The 22634-nt window shown below is 48.7% G+C and overlaps 1 protein-coding gene across 2 annotated transcripts in view; it reads left to right on the plus strand.

Annotated features, from left to right (window-relative positions):
• GABRR2 (gamma-aminobutyric acid type A receptor subunit rho2) overlaps positions 1–15557 on the plus strand; it is a 55440-nt gene extending 39883 nt beyond the window's left edge. The window contains exons 3-9 of one of the 2 annotated variants that reach the window (XM_008263204.4): positions 59–126; positions 4427–4650; positions 5862–5944; positions 6120–6260; positions 9550–9702; positions 10607–10803; positions 14394–15557. In XM_008263204.4, coding sequence (XP_008261426.2) covers positions 59–126; positions 4427–4650; positions 5862–5944; positions 6120–6260; positions 9550–9702; positions 10607–10803; positions 14394–14705 — 1178 coding nt within the window. In that variant the 3' untranslated portion in view covers positions 14706–15557. The remainder of the gene's footprint in view (positions 1–58; positions 127–4426; positions 4651–5861; positions 5945–6119; positions 6261–9549; positions 9703–10606; positions 10804–14393) is intronic. The other variant, XM_070073786.1, reaches the window with a different exon arrangement.
• The last annotated feature ends 7077 nt before the right edge of the window (positions 15558–22634 follow it).

A 22634-nucleotide genomic window follows, 5' to 3' on the forward strand; every position in this document is an offset into this window, starting at 1 on the left:
GCTGACTCCCAGCCTGGGGGAGAGGACCGTGCCCTAACCAGCTGTCTCTCCTCCGCAGGCCCTGCCATCCCAGTGGGTGTGGACGTGCAGGTGGAGAGTCTGGACAGCATCTCCGAGGTGGACATGGTGAGCAATGCGCCGAGCCCCACAGCCTCCAGGGAGAGGGATGGTGTGGCTGGTATGCTGTGATAGCCCACGGCACGGTGCATCTCAGTGGTGCAGGCTGTGGCCCTGTGGGCAGGGCACGATCAGGAAGTGGTGAGATGAGGGTACGGGAGTTGGCCTGGGTGCAGTCAAATCCAGAGCAGGGTTCTCGAGTTTCACGGATAAAAATGGCTTCAGGAATTGGTCAAATGCAGATTCCTGGGCCCTTCCCCACAGTTCCTGATCCAGACTCTCAGGGAGCGAGGCATAGGGTTTTGTGTGTTGAATACACCCCTCAAGTCGGGGAAGTGGTCAGATGAACCACACGTGGAGGAGCTCACGAGGCAGTTTCAGGCTGAAATTTTGCAGTTGTTTGATTTTTTTTAGAAAGATTTGTATATTTATTTGGAAAGCAGAGTTAGAGGGTGAGAGACCGAGAGAGAGGGAAAGAGATCTTTCATCTGCTGGTTTACTTCCCAAAAGGCCACAATGCCTGGGGCTGGCCCGGTTGAAGCCAGGAGTCTGGAATTCCATCTGAGTCTCCCACATGGATGCAGGGGCCCGCGCAATTGGGCCATCTTTTGCTGCTTTCCCAGGTGCATTAGCAGGGAGCTGGATCAGAAGTGGAGCAACTTTGAGCCAGTACCCATATGGGAGGTGCAGGTGGCTGTTTAACCCATTGCACCACATAGTGGCCCCCAGTTCTTTGATTTTAAAAGAAAGTTATTGGGGCCAGTGCTGTGACATAGCGGGTAAAGCCACCGCTACCTGCAGTGCCAGCATCCTGTATGGGTGCCAGATCAAGTCCTGGCTGCTCTACTTCCTATCCAACTCTCTGCTATGGACTGGGAAAGCAGTAGAAGATGGCCCAAGTCCTTGGGTCCCTGCACCCACGTGGGAGACCCGGAAGAAGCTCCTGGCTCCTGGCTTCGGATCAGTACAGCTCCAGCCATTACGGCCAATTGGGGAATGAACCATCGGATGGAAGACTTCTCTCTCTCTCTCTCTCTCTCTCTTTCTCTCTCTCTCTGCCTCTCCTTCTCTCTCTGCACAACTCTGACTTTCAAATAAATAAATAAATCTTTTAAAAAAAGAAAGTTATTTATTTACTTATTTCAGAGGCAGAAAGAGAAACACAGGGAGAGCTTCCATCCTAGCTCATTTCTCAAATGCCCACAGTAGTTGGGGCTGGGCTGAGCTGGGACCAGAGTTGCAGCCAGGATCCAGGAGCCAAGAACTCAATCAGGTTCTCCCAAGGACCCAACAGCTCCACTGCCCTCCAGGCTCTGCATTGGCAGGAAGCTAGAATCACGAATCTAACACAAGTTCTCTAATGCGAACATGAGCATCTTACCCAGTGCCTTAACTGCTAGGCCCAGTGCCCAAGCTGGCTCTGAGGTTGTCCATTCCCGCCGTGAGCACAGATCCCTCACCACCACCACTGCCGGCTCTGTGGCAGTCCTCCACACCCCTACCTCCGCTGTCCCGCCACAGGTGAACACCCCTGCAGGGGCTGGCCTGGAGAGGAGTGCCCCTTCCACTCCTTCAGCCCCCCATCTCTGTGTCCTTTTCTCTGCTACTCTTTCAGTGCAAACCTGCTCTTTCTTCTGCCTCAGGGGGCTCATGTGTGTTCTCTGGCCAACCTCATGGCTGACCTCTTGTTGTCCTTCAGGTCCCAGGGCACACATGACATATTCAAATAGCCTGTCTGGGCCACCTGATCTAAAGGGTATCCATGTTTCTGCCAGGGGATTCCAGTTGAATCCCATCAAGGTGGCATGTGCCAATGCCATCTCACTAGTCCAAGTGATCAATTTCTGTTCACAATTGATCATGATGATAGGACTAGGAGCCAAGGGGATCACATAGACAAGACTAGTGTCTGCAAATACTAACTGATAGAATAAAAAAGGGAGAGAATGATCCAACATGGGAAGCAAGATACACAGCAGACTCAGAATGGCAGATGTCCTAAACAGCACTCTGGCCTCAGAGTCAGACCTTAAGGCATTCGGATCCGGCTGAAAAGCTCATGAGAGCATTTCGGGCATGGAAAGCCAAGACACTCTGGCAAAAAAAAAAAAAAAAATGACCTGAATGAAAGCTCTCCACGAGTGAGATCCCAGTGGAAAGAACAGGTCATCAAAGAGGGAGGTACCTTTCTCTGAAGGGAGGAGAGAACTTCCATTCTGACTATGACCTTGTCTAAATATGATCAGAGTCGGTGAACTCAGGGGGCTTCCATAGCCTTGGCAGCTCATGACAGGAGCCTAGGGTGATTACTGATGCCATAAACAAGAGTGTCAATTGGTAAAGTCAACAACAGGAGTCACTGTGCACTTACTCCTCATGTAGGATCTCTGTCCTTAATGTGCTGTACAATGTGATTTAATGCTATAACTAGTACTCAAACTGTATTTTTCACTTTGTGTTTCTATGTGGGTGCAGACTGTTGAAATCTTTACTTAATATATGCTGAACTGATCTTCTGTATAAAAAGATAATTGAAAATAAATCTTGATGTCAATGGAAGGGGAGAGGGAGCGGGAGAGGGGAGGGTTGTGGGTGGGAGGGAAATTATGGGGTGGGGGAAGCCATTGTACTCCATAAGCTGTACTTTGGAAATTCGTATTCATTAAATAAAAGTTTTAAAAAAAAGAAAATTAACACTGATAGATTATGCTCATCTGCATTTCAATTCTTACTCATTTGCTGCCTAGGTCCCAATAATAACCTTTACTGCAGAAGAAAACCCAAAATGCTGTTATGTTCAGTGCCATATGTGTTTAATATGGAACAGCTCCTCCACCTCTCTTTGTTTTTCATGTTACTAACGTTTTTAAAATTTCAGGCCATTATTTTGTTTTTTTCTTTTTTTTTTTAGAAAACTCTTATTTAATAAATATAAATTTTGAAAGTACAAAAAAAAAAAAAAAAAGGGTATCCATGTTTCCCTCATGGCCCAGGTCATTACTTGCAACTCTGCTATGTTTTGGCTTTGGGTGTCCCTGTATTCTGGTTGTCTCCTGCACTTGACTGTGAGCTCCAGAAGCACAGGGACTTGTCTTTTCTTTCTGACCCCTGTGTGGGCCTCCTGGGGGCACTGAATGTGAGAATAAGTGAAAGTGAAGGAGGCATCTCCCTCCCATTGCAATGCTGTCAGGTGCCCTGATAGACCCAGCATGGCAGAGCTGATATGATAACTGACACTGTTCGACCCTTATAGCTCCAGCACCTCATAAAAGATGGGGTTCAGGTGTGACAGGTGCAAATGTGACAGCCTCCAAAATGCTAGAGCATACACTGCCAGCCCCCCTGGATATCCATAGTTAGGGCCAGGGCAGCCGGGCTGTCGTAGAACTCAGTCAGCCCAGATGTGGGTGTGCAAGGCCTCCTGCCCTCCTCCAAGGGGGATTCAGGATCCCAGGGAAAGATACTCAAATGCCGTGCCTGTCTTAGAGCCACCACCAGCCGACGGGAAAGCAGGTGGACTCCAGCACTAAGAGCTGGCATCTGTGCACCTGCAGTGTGATGTCTTCCTGGATGAGGTGCCTCAGAGCATGCTCTCCTGCAGTGTGGAAAGAGCCAGAATGGGCGTTTGGCTGATCTCTTCCTGCTTACGTATTGGCTATTCTCTTAGCGGGTGGCAAGAGAGTTCCAGCAAGTGCTGATGCCCGGGATACAGGATAAGCTTTCAGGGTGACATTAACGCAGGTGTTGAGCCACCAAAACCCTCATCCATTCATCTCCCATTTTTCCATCCATCAAATGTACATTGAGCATCTGCTGTGTGCCTTGCCAGGCACTAAATTCAATGGTAAGTAGAGACTCAGGGATGAGAAGGACACAGTTCTGCCTTCAAGGATCTCACAAGTCTAACGGTAGGAGCTTTCCTAAGAGGGACACTTGACTGTGCAGGTTTCTAGAAGTGTCTACGAAGCTGAAATCGAGTGGTTAGCCAGGGAGGTAAGGAACCATGTGGGAGGAAGTCCAGGTGAGAGAGACCAGGGCTTTGGGGAGATCCCTGCCCTGCCAGCCTCGCAGCTGCAGTTCTCATTTGCACACCCTGAGGTTGCTCAGTCTCCTGGCTCCAACCTCACGAGGTGCAAACCGGGCTATTCTCTTTCTGACTGCAGTGGGTCCATTGCCCCGGCCATTGTGTCACAGGGCTCCAACGCTGGGGCTGAGCCTGAGGTCCATTACCATGCTGAAGGGTGGGTCGACTGCCAGGAAGAAAGGTTTCTAAGATGTTTCTGTGTGCTCTCACCACCGGCCCCCACAGGACTTCACCATGACCTTGTACCTGCGGCATTACTGGAAGGATGAAAGGCTGGCCTTCCCCAGTGCCAGCAACAAGAGCATGACCTTCGACGGCCGGCTGGTGAAGAAGATTTGGGTCCCTGATGTCTTCTTTGTTCACTCCAAAAGGTCGTTTATTCACGACACCACCACTGACAACATCATGCTGAGGGTGTTTCCAGACGGCCACGTGCTGTACAGCATGAGGTACCCGTCATGGCGCCGTCGCTCCTGTGCCCAGTGTCATTCCAGTGTGCGTGGTCGGTCCTGGTGACCCTGAAGTTTGTCACTGCACTTGGGTCTGTGGACTACGTGGCTGGCATGAGCCTTCTGATGCCGGCTGGAATTGCTCTAAGATGAAATGTCCACCCCAGTAGGTGGTGACTTCCCATCGCTGGGGATCTTAGGCTGGGTTAGATGCTTGGCTCTAATGAGTTACTGGAGACAATGACCTCTACACCTTCCATCCCTAAGAGTCTGTAATTCCAGCTGATTGGTATTGAAGATAAAAAATGGTAACAACAACAGCAACTATCTGTTGGGTGCTGGTGCAGATTGGCTTCTGAGCTAACTTGAGGGATTAAAGCAGTCTTATTCATGTCTTCCTGATCTGCGTGTGCAGACTCAAATGTGAATACCAGGGGCTAGAGCTCTGGTGTAGCAGGTAAAGCCACAGCCTACAGTGCTGGCATCAATATGGATGCCAGATCAAGTCCTGTCTGCTCCACTTCCAATCCAGCTCTCTGCTGATGGCCTGAGAAAGCAGTGGATTATGACCCAAGTACTTGGGCCCCTGCACCCATGTGGGAGACCCCGAGGAAGCTCCTGGCTCCTGGCTCCGGATTGGCCCAGCTCCAGCTGTTGAGGCCATTTGGGGTGTGAACCAGTGGATGGAGGACTTCTTTCTCTGCCTCTCCCTCTCTGTAACTCTGCCTTTCAAATAAAACAAACAAACAAACAAATAAATCTTTTAAAAATAAGTAAATAAATAAATGGGAACACCAGAGCCCGCCTGGTGCTAGGTGAGGAAAGGACTGGGGGTGGGGGCCCAACCTCCCAGGCATCTCTGGGGGAGGTGACCCTGTCAGCTGAGGGCAATGCCCAGAGAAAGGTGCAGGTGTGGCCCCTTAGCAGCCAACACCTCCAGTAGCTGTGGGGGAGGGGAGGGTGCCCAGCCTAATAAAGAGGATTCAGTGGAGCGCTCAGAACACCTGCTACAGAAGACAGAACTCCGTGGGTCAAGGTTCTGTGACTTAGGTATCTATGTTTCCAAACGAGGGTGCAGCTGCTCTTGATTCTGTCTGTCATGTGCAGCTGCTCTTGATTCTGTCTGTCATGTGCTGTGTCCTCCTTGCTCTGGGAGAGTGAATGAACCAATAACTCACTGCACAGCCAACGTGTGTGTTTGGATTGTCTAGGATTACGGTCACTGCCATGTGCAACATGGATTTCAGCCACTTCCCCCTGGACTCCCAGACCTGCTCTTTGGAACTGGAGAGCTGTAAGTATCAGTGTGCCCAAATCCCTTCCCCTTATTCCCTCTCTACTCCTTGTGCCATTTTGGTAGCCATGGGATAGGATCCTGCCTGTCAGTGTTAAGACCTGTGTCCCCCACAGGTCTCAACCCTGTCTCAGAAGCAAAGGGGTCAAATGAACTTATTTTCCTCTCCCCAAAGATGCATACACAGATGAAGATCTGATGCTGTATTGGAAGAATGGGGACGAGTCCCTGAAAACAGACGAGAAGATCTCCTTGTCTCAGTTTCTGATCCAGAAATTTCATACGACATCCAGACTGGCCTTCTACAGCAGCACTGGTAGCTAACTTTTGCCTTGGTCTAATTCAGATATGGAAGAGAAATAGTAGAATGGTTCTTCAGCCTCTCCATTTCCAATGAACACAAATTTTAGTTATTAAAATATTGCATAGTCCTACACAACACAAATAGTCCTTAGAAGCAGAAAGCAGAGAGTTAGAGTCCCATCATTAGAGGGAATCACTCCTAATGATTCGTGGACACCCTGACCACATCTTGCTTTCATGGTGGGATTTTTGCAAGGGTGGGCTTGTAGTTGATATGCTAGTCTGTGAGCTGATTGGTTCTGTTTAACAATATAGACAAATAGCTTCCCAAGGACATGCACTTATTGCCTATGTTGAGAGCCACAGACTGGTCGTTGAGTGCTTCGCTCAACCTTCCCTTGGGTCGTGGGCCACATCCAAAGTTTTGAGAGCCCCCATTTTCAGGTCTTCTGTAAGAACACCGTTACCTAACTCCAGTTTCCTGTGGCTGCTGTAACCGAATACAACAAACACAGAGCTTGACACAACATAAATGTGTTCGCTTACACAGTTCTAGGGGCCAGCAATCTGAAGCCAGGATCCCACATCTCCCCACTTTCTGGGGCAGCCAGCAGGGCCTGGCGCTCCCTGGCTTGTGGCCTCCCCGTGGATAGCTACGTCTGTCACCACGCAGCCTTCTCCCTGCATCTCTGTCTTCATGTAGTGTTCCCCCCACTGTTTTGGCCCACATTTCCCTCGCCTGTAAAGACACCAGTTCACTGGACCAGAGCCCACTTTAATCCAACATGACCTCATTTTACCTTGAGTACCTCTGCGAAGACCCGATTTCCAGATACGTTAGGGCTGCCACATGACTTTTACGGGAACACAGTTCAACCCACGACAACTCCAAAGTGGCCATGGACCCTAGAGGACACCATTGCCCTTTGTTCCAGAGCAGAGAAACCAAAGCCCTTCCTGGGAAGCTTTTGTGCTACTCACTGCGCCTTTATGGCTGGCATGGCCCCCTGCCTGCCTCACCCACACCCCTCTGTCCACACATCAAACCCTGGAAAAGAGCCAGCCCTGGCCAAGGTTGTGTTGGTGTTGGGACAGCCGCAGGCCTGCTTCCATTTATGTCCGTAATGATCATCTTCATCCATCTCTTCTTCACTCTGATACGTGTGCCGTGCGATTTTCTTTTCTCACCTTAGCAAGGCCAAACCAACAAAGCCATTTCTCTTTTCCTTCCTTCCTTCCTTCCTTCCTTCCTTCCTTCCTTCCTTCCTTCCTTCCTTCCTTCCTTCCTTCCTTCCTTTTTTTGACAGGCAGAGTTAGAGAGAGAGAAAGGTCTTCCTTCCGTTGGTTCACCCCCCAAATGGCTGCTGTGGCTGATTGGAAGCCAGGAGCCAGGTGCTTCCTCCTAGTCTCCCGTGCAGGTGCAGGGCCCAAGCACTTGGGCCATCCTCCACTGCCTTCTCAGGCCACAGCAGAGAGCTGGACTGGAAGAAGAGCAAACGGGACAGAACCGGCGCCCCAACCGGGACTAGAACCTGGGGTGACGGCGCTGCAGGCCGAGGATTAGCCTAGTGAGCTGCGGCACCGGCCCAAAGCCATTTCTAAGAGTTTCTTATATACCATTTATTATGTGCCACTATTTTAAGTGCTTTCAGTGGATTAACTAAGTTTTATTCAGCAAACCTATGGTATAGATGTTATTATTCCCAGTTTACAGTTGAGAAAACTGAGACTCAAGGATTGTTCATTGAAGTTGCACAGATGGTTAAGCAACCGGGCAATCTCCCTTAACCATTGTGTGTACTCTTAGATGTTCTATATGGATGTAGCTTGCCGGCCTGTTTTGTTCGCAAGCCTTCCTAGAGTACAGATGAAAGTGCATTCTACTCACTTTAGTTACTCTGTACTGCAGCAACAAGGTTCCCTGCCCCTGCAAAAGAGCTGTGACCCCACCCAAGCTTGCTCTGCTTGGAACAGAGTGTACAAGTTCAAGGCTCCTGGCTCCTCTTGGTGTTTCCAAGACAATGCTCCTTGGCTTCCTTAGGCAGAAAAAAAAAGAATACTCAACCTCATCTCCCAAACCCCAGTTCTTATACAATATTGTTGCCATGTTTGTCTTACTTATACACTGTATAAAAAGCATCAAAAATTTTGCTGGAAGTGCAAGCTATAAAAGGAACTTTGCACAGATCCCAAACATTTTTTTTGCAACAAAATAGATTTATCATTTAATTCCATTTTCCCTGAACTTTTTGAAGTCCTTGTCTACCATTTATGTTGCCATCAAATTGGTTTTTTCTTTAAGTCAACTCCCCTTTTGTTCTTTAGAGGGATGTAAAATTCCTTTACAAAACAGTAAATGGAAACTTGGTACCATTTGCTCTAAGTGGGAGATGACTTTAATAACAAATATGATGAACACAACAAGAAAAGTACCTGCCTCTGTACCCCTGAAACCACCTTGTGCTGCCACTGCGTGACTGTGCTTTGGGATGCACAGGGCCAGAGCATCCGTGAGATTCAGCATTGTCTGCTGAGGCTTGGCTGAGACGGGAGTAGGGTGAGGCTGTGCACACAGTTTCGGTCTGCTTCATACACTCACACTGTCCGTGGCACCAGCCTTGGTCTCAGTGGTTGGGTGATCATTTTGAGAATCACTTGGAACCTTGCAACCATGAATCGGTGGTTCTCAGATTGCTATAGTGAAACACATCTATGACATTATTTTTTTCCCCCGAGTGATAACTAAGTGGTAAATGACTTCCACAGGGTAGATGGACAGGCAGGAGTAGAACTGGTGTCAGACCAGAGAGTCGGGTGAATGGCCTGTTTCTTTTGTGATGAATGTGGAAGTTTAGTGAGTGGCCAACCTCCAATAAAGGGGACGGTGATGAGAGCCCAGCTCTCGCGGCCCCTGACTCAATGGTATTGGCCTTAACAGGCTAAAACCACTCCGGCGTCTTATGCTTCTGAGCAGTGAGCCTCCCAGGAAATCTGGAGGGTTTGCAAGTAACAGACACCAAACAAACCACTAAACCTACACCCTGTTTAGTTCTCCCTTTCCCCAAAATATTGTGAGGAGAAGTGGATAATATTGACAAGCCAGTAAATGCAATAGGTACCGGCAAGATATTTATTTATAGGAGAAGAGTTCAGAGTTTGGAAAAGTAACATAACAAGCCAACAGATCCTTAAGCTGAACTTTCTGCCGAGGCTGTGTGTGATCTCAGGGAAGGAAGGATCCTAGGCGAGTCTGTGTTTAGCTCACCGATGAAAACTCACGGGCTTCTTCCTGTGTCCCCCAGGCTGGTACAACCGTCTGTACATCAACTTCACCTTGCGGCGCCACATCTTCTTCTTCTTGCTCCAAACCTATTTCCCCGCCACCCTGATGGTCATGCTGTCCTGGGTGTCTTTCTGGATCGACCGCAGAGCTGTGCCCGCCAGAGTTTCCCTAGGTAAAATCATGTGAAAAGGTGTGGTGGGGTGGCTATTTTTTCAACTGATCACTCCAGAAAGAAAAAGCAAAATCATTCCTCAGAGTTCTTAACTGATGGGTTGTCAGAGTCCGCGCAAGCTGCTTTCCCCCTGCTTCTTGCCTTTGCCATTTGGGTGCCGGCTTTGGTTTCCTGGGCTGCACCATGTAAACCGCAGGCATCTAGAACCACATCAGCTTCAGAGAGATGTAACCTATTCGGGAATCCATTTCCACAACAGGCAGTAATGGAGCCCCGTGCTTAGACAAACAAGACAATTCTGCAAAGGCCAAACATGTATTCTGTAAACACTGAAACTTGGTTTGCTGGCCTTGTTTAAACAGTTGCAGGATTTGGAGGCAACGCCTAAAATATGTGATTTCTGGGAATGAGAGGGCCACGTTCCCTTGAGCTGTGGTTTTAGCCCTTCCCAGACCCCGAATTCCTTCGCCTACATGCATTGTTGTCAATTCAGACCAACATGAGATTGAGCCCTGAGAGTGGAGGAAAGACTAGCATGATAGACTTCCAGAAGTTTCTACAGTCTTCATGAGCTTCGTAAAGGTGGCTTAGAGGAGGAAGACGTGCTCATTCCTTGAGGTTTGGGGAGGTTCCTAGAGGTTTGCAATTGCACATGGGATCAGGTTGTCTCTGAAGCATTCCTGACCTTGTCAGCGATAGCCCAGAGACCCAGAGTCCCTAGGGGCTGGAAGTGAAAGGGGAGGAGCAGCGGGCTGGGGGCGAATCCCGGCCCCTCCCTCGGCAGGGTGGAAACCTGGGGGGAGGGGAATTTCTCATTGGGTTTAAGAGAACCTGGAAGCTTAGTGACCCGCAGGGCGGGCAGGGCCGTTGTCCACAGCTGAGCTACCACGGGGTGTGGTTGCAGGTATCACGACGGTGCTGACCATGTCCACCATCATCACGGGCGTGAACGCCTCCATGCCGCGCGTGTCCTACATCAAGGCCGTGGACATCTACCTCTGGGTCAGCTTCGTGTTTGTGTTCCTCTCGGTGCTGGAGTACGCGGCCGTCAACTACCTGACCACGGTGCAGGAGCGGAAGGAGCGGAAGCTACGGGAGAAGGTGAGAGGTCTCCGCGCTCTCCGGGCCTCCCTGCACCGGCAGACGGAGGAGGAGGAGGAGACGGCTGGTTTGCGCCAGGGCAGAGGGGGGGTTTAGAGAAGCTTCTAACATCTGCCACCAAGGATCCCAGGTAGCAGAAAATCTAGGGACAGAGACCAGGAACAGGGAGAGGGGTTCTCAGGCCCAGCCCTGCCCCCCATGCTGGGCCACGCCTTCCTCGTGTATGCAGGGGGCTACCAGTGCCTTCCTCCCAGGGTGATTGTAGTCAGGGAGACCATGGACATGAACGCTGTACTGGGCTGTGGGGTTCTAGACACACGTGAAGCATCGCTATTCTCCCCGAGCCTGTCTCCAGAAAAGCTCTCCTGATGAGCAGAGAAGCGGAGAGTTCTAGAACAAAAGCTTCTTTATCAGTGCTCTGGCCCAGTGAGCATCCAGCTGCAGGAGAGACTAAGGCTAAACGTTTCACCCTCCAGGCCGTTGGAAATGCTGTGTGACTATGCTGTTCTGTGCTGTGCCAAATGTACTAGACATTGAGAGAACAATGGGAAATTCTACAAAGCAACGTTCATAGGCCTTTGGCCCAGGGCAGGATTTATAATCAGAATTTTATTAATCGCAGTAAGAAACAAAATGCTGACTTATTCCCATATTAGTGCTAATCACTAGACTAACCAAAGTGGTGTTCACGTAAAAGGAGTAGAGATCATGAAAATCCCATTAGGCACCTCTGGGTGACAGGTGCACCTCTAGCACAAGGGAGTTTTATTCATTTTTAATACATTTTTATTAAAAAATATAACAAACATAGAAAAATTGAATATATGTTTGGGGTAGTATGTGATGTTTCATTACATGTGTACAGGTATACAAAGTATACACTGGGAAATGTCCAATCAGAGTACACAGATTCATCCTTTCAAGAATTTAACACCTTTTTTTAATGAGAGCTTTAATTTTTAGAAAAAGATATGTTGCCTTTTTCAAAAATAGTATTTCAACATTCACATTACAACTGTCAAATATTTGCACATTGTCTCTGAATAATCTAAATTGTTTAAGAATTTATTTATTAAAGATGTATTTATTTACTTGAAAGGCATAGCTGTATCTGCTATGCCACAGCGCTGGCCCCAACAATTAACTTTAAATATGCACTCAAGAATCATCTTTTGGGAGCATTTAGACATAGCTATAATACAACTCTTTGAGGGCAGAAGTCCTGCATGGAAAGTAAGTGCACAGTGACTCCTCTTGTTAATTTTACACTCTTATGTGTGACATCAGTGATTGTCTGAGGCTTTTGACATGAGCTGCCTAGGCTCTGGAAGCCTTTTGAATCCACAAACTCTGTCAATATTTAGACAAGGCCATTAGCAAAGTGGAAGTTCTCTCCTCCCTTCAGAGAAAAATACCTCCTTCTTTGATGGGCACTTCTTTCCACTGGGGTCTCACCCACCGAGGTCCTTCATATAGGACATTTTTTGCCACAGTGTCTTGGCTTTCCATGCCTGAAATGTTCTCCTGCCCCAGCGCTTTCACTGTTTGCCCACACCTTGTCTGACATGCTGAGGGCCACTCTTTCTTTGACAAAAGCTTGTGTGGAAAACAGTGGTTTATTATAATGTTTGTCATTTCCTGATTTGAACTCAAAATCTTAGGAGAAAAATCTGTTTTCATTTTAGCAGAAAGAATTTCACTTTATGGGTGGGGAGCTGGCATAACAGTTAAGATGCCCACATTGCATAAGAGAGTCCCTGGGTTCAAGTCCCTGCTTGGCTTCTGAGCCAGCTTCCTGCTAATGTGCACCAAGGGAAGCAGCAAATGATGGCGGATATACTTGGCTCTCTGCCACCCAGGTGGGAGATGTGGATTGGGCTCCCTGACCCTAGCCCTGGACCAACCCCAGCCACTGTGGGCGTCTGCAGGAGTGAATTAGCAGATGGGAGCTCTCTGTGTCTGTTTCTCTCACTCTTAAATAGATAACACAAATAAATAAAAATTTTAATAATTTCAGTTGAGAGCAGGAAAAGACAAAAACAAAGACCTGTGCCTTTAAATAAATAAATAACTTCCAATGACAATGTCTCACAATTTTATCAAAGTTTAGTTATGATTATACTAAAATTTGAAGAGTTGAATAAATGATTTCTTGCTACCCTTTCATCTCTAACATCCATAAGCCTATGGATAGACATAGATATTAATTCAGGAATGCATCAGTATGCTGAATACTGTACTGATGGGATAATACATCAAAATAATCATGCCTGATTAAAAAAAATGGCCCCAAATTTTAAACAATTTCTTCAAGTATCAAGGGTAAGGTACTTCAATGAAAGCATTCATGTATTTTCGCATTCTAAAGCTTCCTGGTCTTCATTTGAGTGTGTCCAGACCCATGACAAAGGGAGGCAGTTTAGGGACTTCCTCTAATTCCCTCTCCCAGTTGGGAACACAGAGGAGCTGAGGGGTGGAGAGCCGGGTCAGAAGCTGCGGAAGTCCCCAGGTCGAGACGAGGACATCCGAGCTCATTGGCTCTGCCAAGCAGACCTTGCGCTTTTGGCCAACACCAGCCCGTCCAGGTGCCCGCTGGCAGCCCACTATGCTGACGCACACAGAGGGGAGAAGGCAAGCTGAACCATCTCTTCCCTTCCAGTTGAGAATTTCTTACAAACGTTTTCACACTCGCAGAAACAATGGGAAGAAGAGGGTAAGGGACATCCGTATACCCCACGCCTAGATCTGAGCCTGCTAACACTCTGCCATTTATCAGTGAGCTCTTTGTCTACAGAAACATTCTTTTCTTGGTGTACTCGAACCATTAAGAAATACATTACGTGGGGCATGCATGTGGGGCTGTGGTTGGGACGCCACTTGGGATCCCTGCATTCCATGTTGGAATGCTTGGAGACAAGTCCTGTCTCCTCTCCCAATTCCAGCTTCCTACTAATGCACACCCTGGGGTGCATCTGGGAATGGCTCAAGTAGTTGGGTCTCTGCCACCTTCAGGAGAGACCCTGGCTGTTGCAGGCATTGGGGTGCAAACCAGCAGATGAGAGCTCTCTCTCTCTCTGTCTCATAAATAAAATAAAATAAAACAAAACATCGCAGGCACCGTGACCATTGACTCTCAAGCATATTTCTTTAGCATAAGGATACTCTTGTACCTAATCATCTTTCTATTCATAACTGAAGAGGTGGAATCCTATAGTGGAATTGGAATATGTGGTTTTAAAACTGTTCTCTGGCACTAGCTGTGTGTTTTTAGGAGGACTGTGTAGGTCTCTGGGTTTTTGATTTGACTCTCCAGTTGAGCACGTGTGGACTGGATCAGCGGTTCTCAGTTCCAGCCACACAATAGAAGCCCCAGGGAGATGTGAATGAGTTAGTCTGCAGTGAGGCCTGGCTTGCTGTTTCAAGGCACACCCAGGAAGTTCTAATATGCAGCCAGGACTATGTGATCTCTGGAGGTTCCAGTTCTGTCTGTTGGTGGCTCTGAGTAGCAGGGAGGCTTTGTTCTCGAACTGGGCCACCTCCTCTGCCCATCTCACAAGGCCTGACCATGCCCTTGTGCTTGCTGCCCGCAGTTCCCGTGCATGTGTGGGATGCTTCATTCGAGAACCATGATGCTGGATGGAAGTTACAGTGAGTCCGAGGCCAACAGCCTGGCCAGCTACCCCAGGAGCCACATTCTGACGGAGGAGGAGAGGCAGGACAAGATAGTGGTCCACCTGGCCCTGAGCAATGAAGCCACCTCCTCCAGGAAGCGGGGACTCCTGAGGGGCCAGATGGGGCTTCGCATCTTCCAGAACACCCACGCCATCGACAAGTACTCCAGATTGATCTTCCCTGCCTCCTACATATTTTTCAACTTAATTTATTGGTCAGTGTTCTCCTAGGGGTTCCAAGGCTGCGCCTAGCAGTGGGCACGGACATCCCTGGGGCTGGCCAGCCACAGACACGTGGACCTGTTGACCATGCTCCCTCGCCAGACACAGCAGCCACTTCTGGGCGCCACGAGGAGCACCCCTCGCTCGGGAGCCCAGCTGCCCTTGCCCCGGACCTCGTGGGTGTGCTCCTTGTCCACGCTGTGTGCTGTGTCACGCTTTGTGTGTCTCTGGGACCATCCTCTTCTGTTCTTGTGTGCGAACTAGTTCTCCCATGTAAAGCAGAAAGACTCCAATGCCTCCCGGATGCTCTTAGAGGCAAGGGAAAGGATGGACACGCTATGGGCATTCTGGATAGGAGACAGCAAATTAGGAATGACAGCGACATCTGCGAACCCCTGCGACTGGATTAAGTGCCTACCTAGGAAGGAGAAAACTCAGATCCCAGACCAGAGAAGGATTTGGCCTGTGTGAGTTGAGCAACCCACACTGCGAGATGATTTTGCAGTCGGAAGGGAGACTGTTCCTCCATCCATCCCTTCATCCATTCATTAACTATCGAGTCCCACTCTGCCAGAGACTGTGGAAATGAGCAGCTGAGTCCTTTTCCTCGGAGAACGTCTCTAAGCTGTGCTCTCACTTCTGCCCGCCCCCTCTCTCAACCCCAACTTTGCTCCTAGCGCTGTCTAGAGAAGCATTTGGGCCAGCGCCGCGGCTCACTAGGCTAATCCTCCGCCTAGCGGCGCCGGCACACCAGGTTCTAGTCCCAGCCGGGGTGCCAGATTCTGTCCCGGTTGCCCCTCTTCCAGGCCAGCTCTCTGCTGTGGCCCGGGAGTGCAGTGGAGAATGGCCCAAGTGCTTGGGCCCTGCACCCCATGGGAGACCAGGATAAGTACCTGGCTCCTGCTATCAGATCAGCACAGTGCGCCGGCCGTAGCGCGCTGGCCATGGCGGCCATTGGAGGGTGAACCAACGGCAAAGGAAGACCTTTGTCTCTGTCTCTCTCTCTCACTGTCCACTCTGCCTGTCAAAAAAAAAAAAAGCATTTGGGATCGCCCATGAGCCCCCCCACCCACCCCAGAGCCAGCTCCATACTTCTCAGGCGGGGCAAGAGAATTAATGAGAGCAGAACTTGGTCTTGGGGAAGAAGGGGGCATGGGTCTGCTGTGGAAATTCGGTTCAGATGCCATCCTACCTCCGTGTGGACTCCTCACTTATCCCCCAGTGGAGCAATGTCCAAGCCTCACCCCTACTCTAACCCAAAGATCTCACACTCCAAAATGACTTCTGTGCTTCCACAAAGTCAAGACCTTTCCCTCTAATGCAGCAAAGCCCAGAGTTAGGAAAGCCATCTCATTTACTCAGTCCCCTAGCCTTGTGTTAGGAGGTTTCTAGATACATAAGTGAATCTCTGATTAGTAGACATTCATGTGGTATCAAGGAAGTGATTTTAATAAAGGGGCTCTTCCTTTATAGCACTTGGAGACAGAACGCAGTTCTTGGGGAGCAGGGAGGGAGACCCACCTGGGGTTCATGGCTCAACAAAGGATGTTGGTCTGCCTTCTTCCCCAGAGCCCTCACCAGATTCCTGCTCTAAATTTTGTTCAAGTGTAGAAAAATGGTAGCACAAATAAAGGGATTCCCTCTGCCTTAAATGAAGTAAGCTCTGGCCTGTGGATCCTGCCCCGCGCCTCATGTCTCTAGGGACAGGGATGCTTCGTTCCTGAGGGTGAGGGCACACCTGAATACCAGAGCCTCCAGGAGTTGCAAGTCAGGGGCTGGGAGCTGCCTGATCCTCTCACTCCCTCACATTCCTGGCCTTGCGTCTGGCCCACCCACCTTTCACCTGTCTCCCCCATTTCCAGGTATATTCCTTATGTGATCCTGGTCCCAGACACTTGCTTTGCTAGTTCCTTGCCTGTGCTAAGGCCAACACTCATCCTCTCCGGCCACCAACCCCGTGTGGACTGTGGTTTCCAGCCCACCGGTCTAGGGACTGTGTGATCAGGGCTGGCACTCAAAGGGCCAACTCCCAGCTGGGCAGGGTGCAGGCACCAGTAGAACACAGGTTACCTTGGTAGACTGCAAGTTTAGAAGGTTCCCAAGGCCATCCTTAAGTTTAATAATTGTCTAGAAAGACTTGCAGAAGTCAGAACAGCCAATATGATCATGGTTGCAGTTTAAAAACAAAAGCTAGGGACCAGCACGGTGGCATAGTGGGTAAAGCCACCGCCTGCAGTGCCGGCATCCCATATGGGCGCCAGTTCGAGTCTCCGCTGCTTCACTTCCCATCCAGCTCTCTGCTGTGGCCTGGGAAGGCAGTAGAGGATGGGGCGAGTCCTTGGGCTCATGGACCCGCATGGGAGACTGGGAAGAGACTCATAGCTCCTGGCTTCAGATCAGTGCAGCTCCAGCTGATGTGGCCAATTGAGGAGTGAACCAGTAGATGGAAGACCTCTCTCTCTCTGCTTCTGCCTCTCATGTTGCCTTTCAAATAAAATAAATACATAAATCTTAAAAAAAAAAATGTTTGGCTGGTGCCGCGGCTCACTAGGCTAATCCTCCACCTAGCGGCGCCGGCACACCGGGTTCTAGTCCTGGTCGGGGCACCGGATTCTGTCCCAGTTGCCCCTCTTCCAGTCCAGCTCTCTGCTGTGGCCAGGGAGTGCAGTGGAGGATGGCCCAAGTGCTTGGGCCCTGCACCCCATGGGAGACCAGGAGAAGCACCTGGCTCCTGCCTTCGGATCAGCGCGGTGCGCCGGCGCAGCGCGCCAGCCATGGCAGCCATTGGAGGGTGAACCAACGGTAAAAGGAAGACCTTTCTCTCTGTCTCTCTCTCTCACTATCCACTCTGCCTGTCCAAAAAAAAAAAAAAGCAAAGGGAAGAGCATATAGGACCTGGCCTGGGAGAACAGGTACCAAGCTCTCAATTCCCTTCTCCCAGTAGAGCTTATTTTTCCCAGCATTGAGGTCTGGCAATATGCATGGAGCACAACCAGGGAAAGCCATTAAGCTCGGTAGACAGACATAGAGTTTTACTGGGGCTTGGTCATGTAGACAGAGCTGATCGCTCACTTGGCTGACCCCAGCTGCCAGCCCCTCCAGAGGCTGAGCCACTTCCTCGTGGCCCAAGACCCCCATAGATTGTTTGCTGAGGCATGAGGTCCCCAGTGAACAAAGGACCTTCACACAGGCAGGGCATTCCAAGGACTTAAGGGTGCTTACATGACCTGCGGGACAAGGCTTGAAAATTCTGGGGGGCAAGATTAATTCTTCACTGCATGGCAACCCTTGTCCATTCCGTGTTGTTGATGTTAATTGCTGTTCTGCTCTTCTATATCCATTCAGACAACTCAAGTTTAAGGAATCTCCGCTCCGAGTATAGTGGGATCAGAGTTAATCATTAAAATAGCCATAGCTCTCAGAGAGGGGACCAACAGAGGACAGGACACACAAAGACCTGTAAGTTAAAAGGGCTTAGAGCTGTAAGAGTGGCTCAGTGTGATGGGAATTGTGAAGAGGGAGACAAGGAGCCCCCTGGAAAGTCTGGGTCTCACTAAGAAAGCAATCTCTCAGATGCCCCCTTGAAGGTCAAAGGTTGAAGGTCAAAGGTGGGTATTTGGAGGGAAAATGTGGCAAAATGCATGCTACATCTTTTTTTTTTTAAATTATTGGTTTGAAAGAGTGACAGAGAGAGAGAGAGAAAGAGAGAGAGGTCTTCCGTCCTCCGGTTCACTCCCTCAACAGCTACAACAGGTAGATCTGGGCCAGACTGAAGCCAGGAGCCAGGAACTCCATCCTGCTCTCCCACAAGGGTGGCAGGGGCCCAAGTACTTGGGCCATCATTTGCAGACTTCCCAGGCCCATGAGCAGGGAGCTGGATCTGAGCTGAAGCAGTTGGGACTTGAACCAGTGCCCTGTTATGGGAGGCTGACATTGCAAGTGGTGACTTGACTCACTGCATCACAGCACCAGCCCTGCATACTAGATTTGTGCTAATATGATAGGCACTAGCCATATGCCATATGCTTGTTTAAATTTAAATTCATTACATTTGACTGAAGTAGAAAACTCATCTCCTCAGTTGCACCCGCCACACGTCAAGTGTTCTGGTCAATGGTCCTAGGAAATCGTGACTCCTGGGTTGGCCGGTGCAGATCTGAAGAACATTTCCACAGCAACAGAAAGTTCTGTAGACAGACAGCTTTAGACGAAGGGGCCAGTCTGAATGAGGGTATGGAGAGAGGCAGGAAATTTGGGGGTTGTGAAACACAGGGTTTGAGGAGCAAGTCATCCATTTTGGTTGGATCTCAGGCTGTGGGGAGAGGAGGAGAGACCAGCTCCTCCATAACACTAGGGGTCATGGCATGCGCCTATGAAGACAGCTGCCCCTTCATGGAATGGCTGGCCACGATATCCCAGCCTCGCAGACCAGTGAAGAATGAAAGTGTGTAAACAAGGGTGATCGGATGGTGCAGGGCATCTGGAGTTGTTAGCAACATTTAATCTCTAGATACTCTTAGGCCACATGCTGCTGGAAGAATGATAATTATATTGTCATTAAATATATTGTATCGAGGCCATCACTGTGGCATAGGATGGGCACCGGTTCGAGTCCTGGCTGCTCCACTTCCCATCCAGCTCTCTGCTATGGCATGGGAAAGCAGTAGAAGATGACCCAAGACCTTGGGCCCCTGCACCCACGTGGGAGACCTGAAAGAAGCTCCTGGCTCCTGGCTTTGGATCAGCGCAGTTGCAGCCATTGTGGCCAGTTGGGGAGTGAACTAGTCAATGGAAGACCTCTCTCTCTCTCTGCCTCTCATTCTCTCTCTGTGTAACTCTTTCAAATAAATAAATCTTTAATATATATATATTGTATCACTTTGGTTGTACTATTTAATTTCAATGCTATTCTGTTTCTAGGGTTGTCTGCATGAATTAATATGGTTGCCTATTCACGACTTAAAGCAAATAAAGATGTATTTTTGTTGGCTTATATATTTAACTGGAGTTAATTCTATAGTAAACATATTTAGAATCATAAACAGTGTTTTATCACATATAACTATGGTATATGACACAATTGTATTTGATGCTGCTTCATTGAGATATTAGAGTCTGACTCTACTTGTGAAAAATAGGAAATTAAAGGAGGTAAAGCAGAAACCACACCAAGAAGAGTTGAACACAGATGAAAGAACTGTTGAGAACATGGAATGACTGGCCCTTGAGGCAGGAAGACAGAGAGGCAAAAACAATTGTTATGGGGGAGGCTTGGACACTTTATGTTACTGAATCTAAGACATCATCAAATGTTAGATGCGGGGTGGCGCTGTGGCATAGTGAATAAAGCTGCCGTCCTGTGTGGGCAGCAGGTCGAGTCCCGGATGCTCCACTTCTAATCCCCTCTCTGCTGTGGCCTGGGAAAGCAGTAGAGGATGGCTGAAGTGCTTGGGCCCCTGCACCCATCTGGGAGACCTGGAAGAAGCTCTTGGCTCCTGACTTCAGATCAGCCCAGCTCTGGCCATTGCGGCCATTTGAGGATTGAGCCAGCAGATGAAAGACCTCTCTCTCTTTTTCTCTGCCTTTGCCTCTCTGTAACTCTACCTTTCAAATAAATCTTAAAAAAAAAAAAAAGTTAGATGCACCCATATTTTATATACCACCAAGAAAGAAAAAAAAGCTAATTAAATGATGGCATGCCAATGATTATAAGATGGATCTTGAGTTCATCAATATTAAATTGTGAAAAATATGCATGTTAGAATAAAAAAAAGGGTGCCCTACAAAAACTGATGATTGTTGACACCAGGGAACTCACAATTACCGAGCACTTATCTTCAAGACTTTGTACTAGGGTGGGTGTTGGGGTGGTGGCAGACAGATGATTGAATGGTAAACACCCTTTGGTCATTAAGGAGCTTCCACTCTAATGGGTGTGGATCAAAGGGAGGAAGACCATAAAAATTGAGGATCAATATTTGGGGTAAATTTTGAGCAATGGATAGACAGTTTCAACTTCCAGAAAAGGAGGGGAGGGGATGATAGCCTGACAGAACAAAAGCTCATGTGTGTCCAGGGTCGGTGAATACACACGCTCTGGAATGTACAAAAAAGATAAGATTGGAAAAGTAGGTTGGGGCAAGAAGGACTTTCAGAAGGGAGGAATGAGACTTTTGCAACATTCATTAATTTATCAAGAGTCCAAGCTGATATATCATCAAGCAGTTTTAGTGGCTAGTGATAGAAACCTAACTAAAAATAGTGCAAATGAAAAATGGAATTCAACACAAGGATGTCATAAGGATTCACAGAATGAGAGAGAATTCAGAGGAAGCAGAGACGCTCTGGGATTTGAGAGTTTGGGACTGGGACTCAGCACCTGTGCTGTCTTCTCTCCACCCACCACTCTGGCTGCCTTCTCCTCCTGCTGCACATGTTGGGGGTGGGGAGGGTTAGGGTTGGGAGTGGAGGCTCTATGGCCATGACAATCGTGGGCCCCTAGCCTTCTATTCCTATGACCTTGATTTACACCACTTAGAACAGACCCAGGAAAGGAATGGGGTCCGGGGCAGGCCAAGTATGTTGAAGACACTCAGGGCTCGGTGCTGTGCTTACGTTTGGAAAACTACAAACCTTCAAAATAAGCATCTGCACAAGGGAGACAATGAGCTTGAAACCCATAAGGCTGTTTAATGTGAGGACAGCAACGAAGAAGGAAAATAATGATGGGAACCGTGGAGAAAGTCCTCGCTGCCTCAGTTACCATGACAACGGCAGCCCATGTGTTGATGTTTAACAGACTGGAGGCCAGAGGAAAGGGCTTCCGTGCCTGGAGGACAAGGAGTCTGAGTCTGATGAGGCAATGGACTTGTGAAATAAGAAGTTATGAACCTGGGGCTGGCGCTGTGGCATAGCAGGTAAAGCCACCACCCGCAGTACCTGCATCCCACATGGGCGCCAGTTTGTGTCCCAGCTACTCCACTTCTGATCTGGCTCCCTGCTAATGTGCCTGGGAAAGCAGCAGAAGATGGCCCAAGTGCTTGGACCCCTGCACCCACATGGGAGACCCAGAAGAAGCTCCTAGATCCTGGCTTTGGATCGGCCCAGCTCTGGACGTTGCAGCCATTTAGGGAGAGAACCACCAGGTAGAAGATTCTCTCTCTCTCTCTCTCTCTCTTTCTCTCTCTCTCCCTACCTCTCTGTAACTCCGTCTTTCAAATAAATAATAATAAATCTTTTTATAGAAAGCTTTTATTTAATAAATATAGATTTCATAAGTACAACTTTTGGATTATAGCAGCTCTAATAATAAATCTTAAAAAATAAAAAATAAAGAAATGCATTAAAAAAAGAAGTTATGAATGACTTGGGACTCTTTTCCTAGATACACTTGGTGAAGCCAGGACAGTGGTCAAAAATCCCACAGGAGAAAAGCAGAAGAGATGAGGTCTATGGGCAGAAGCCTGGGGGTAAAGACACAGGTGGGAGGGTGTGGTGGTGTAGGTTCAGATGTGAGAGCCTGAGGTTTAGACTCAATTGGGAGAGCATAGAGGTACAGACTCAGATGTGAGAGAGTTTGGATACAGCCTCAAGTGGGCAGGCAAGTGATCAGAAGCCAGTTATGTCATAAGATCTGGGAGTTGGGAGGGGCTTTCAAACAGAGAAGGGCAGGGCTACTGGCAGATGATAACCATAAAGCTGAGCAGGGCTGAACAGGAGAGGCAGGGGCAGGAGGCTCGGTGGGAACAGGCGCCCGCACAGACAGCTATCCTTGGTAGAGAAGAGGCTCCTTCTCCCAGCCACAACAAGTGACTTCTGTTGGTAGAAGGAAAACTGTTCAGAGAAATAGTGATTTTTATTATGGCACAATCCTTACAGACTCTTATTCTATTGGAGTAACGATGCCTGGCCTGGAGGAAGAGCGTGTTCTCAATGGCT

The sequence above is a fragment of the Oryctolagus cuniculus genome, chromosome 5 (genome assembly GCF_964237555.1).
Source record: "Oryctolagus cuniculus chromosome 5, mOryCun1.1, whole genome shotgun sequence".
Taxonomy (NCBI): domain Eukaryota; kingdom Metazoa; phylum Chordata; class Mammalia; order Lagomorpha; family Leporidae; genus Oryctolagus; species Oryctolagus cuniculus.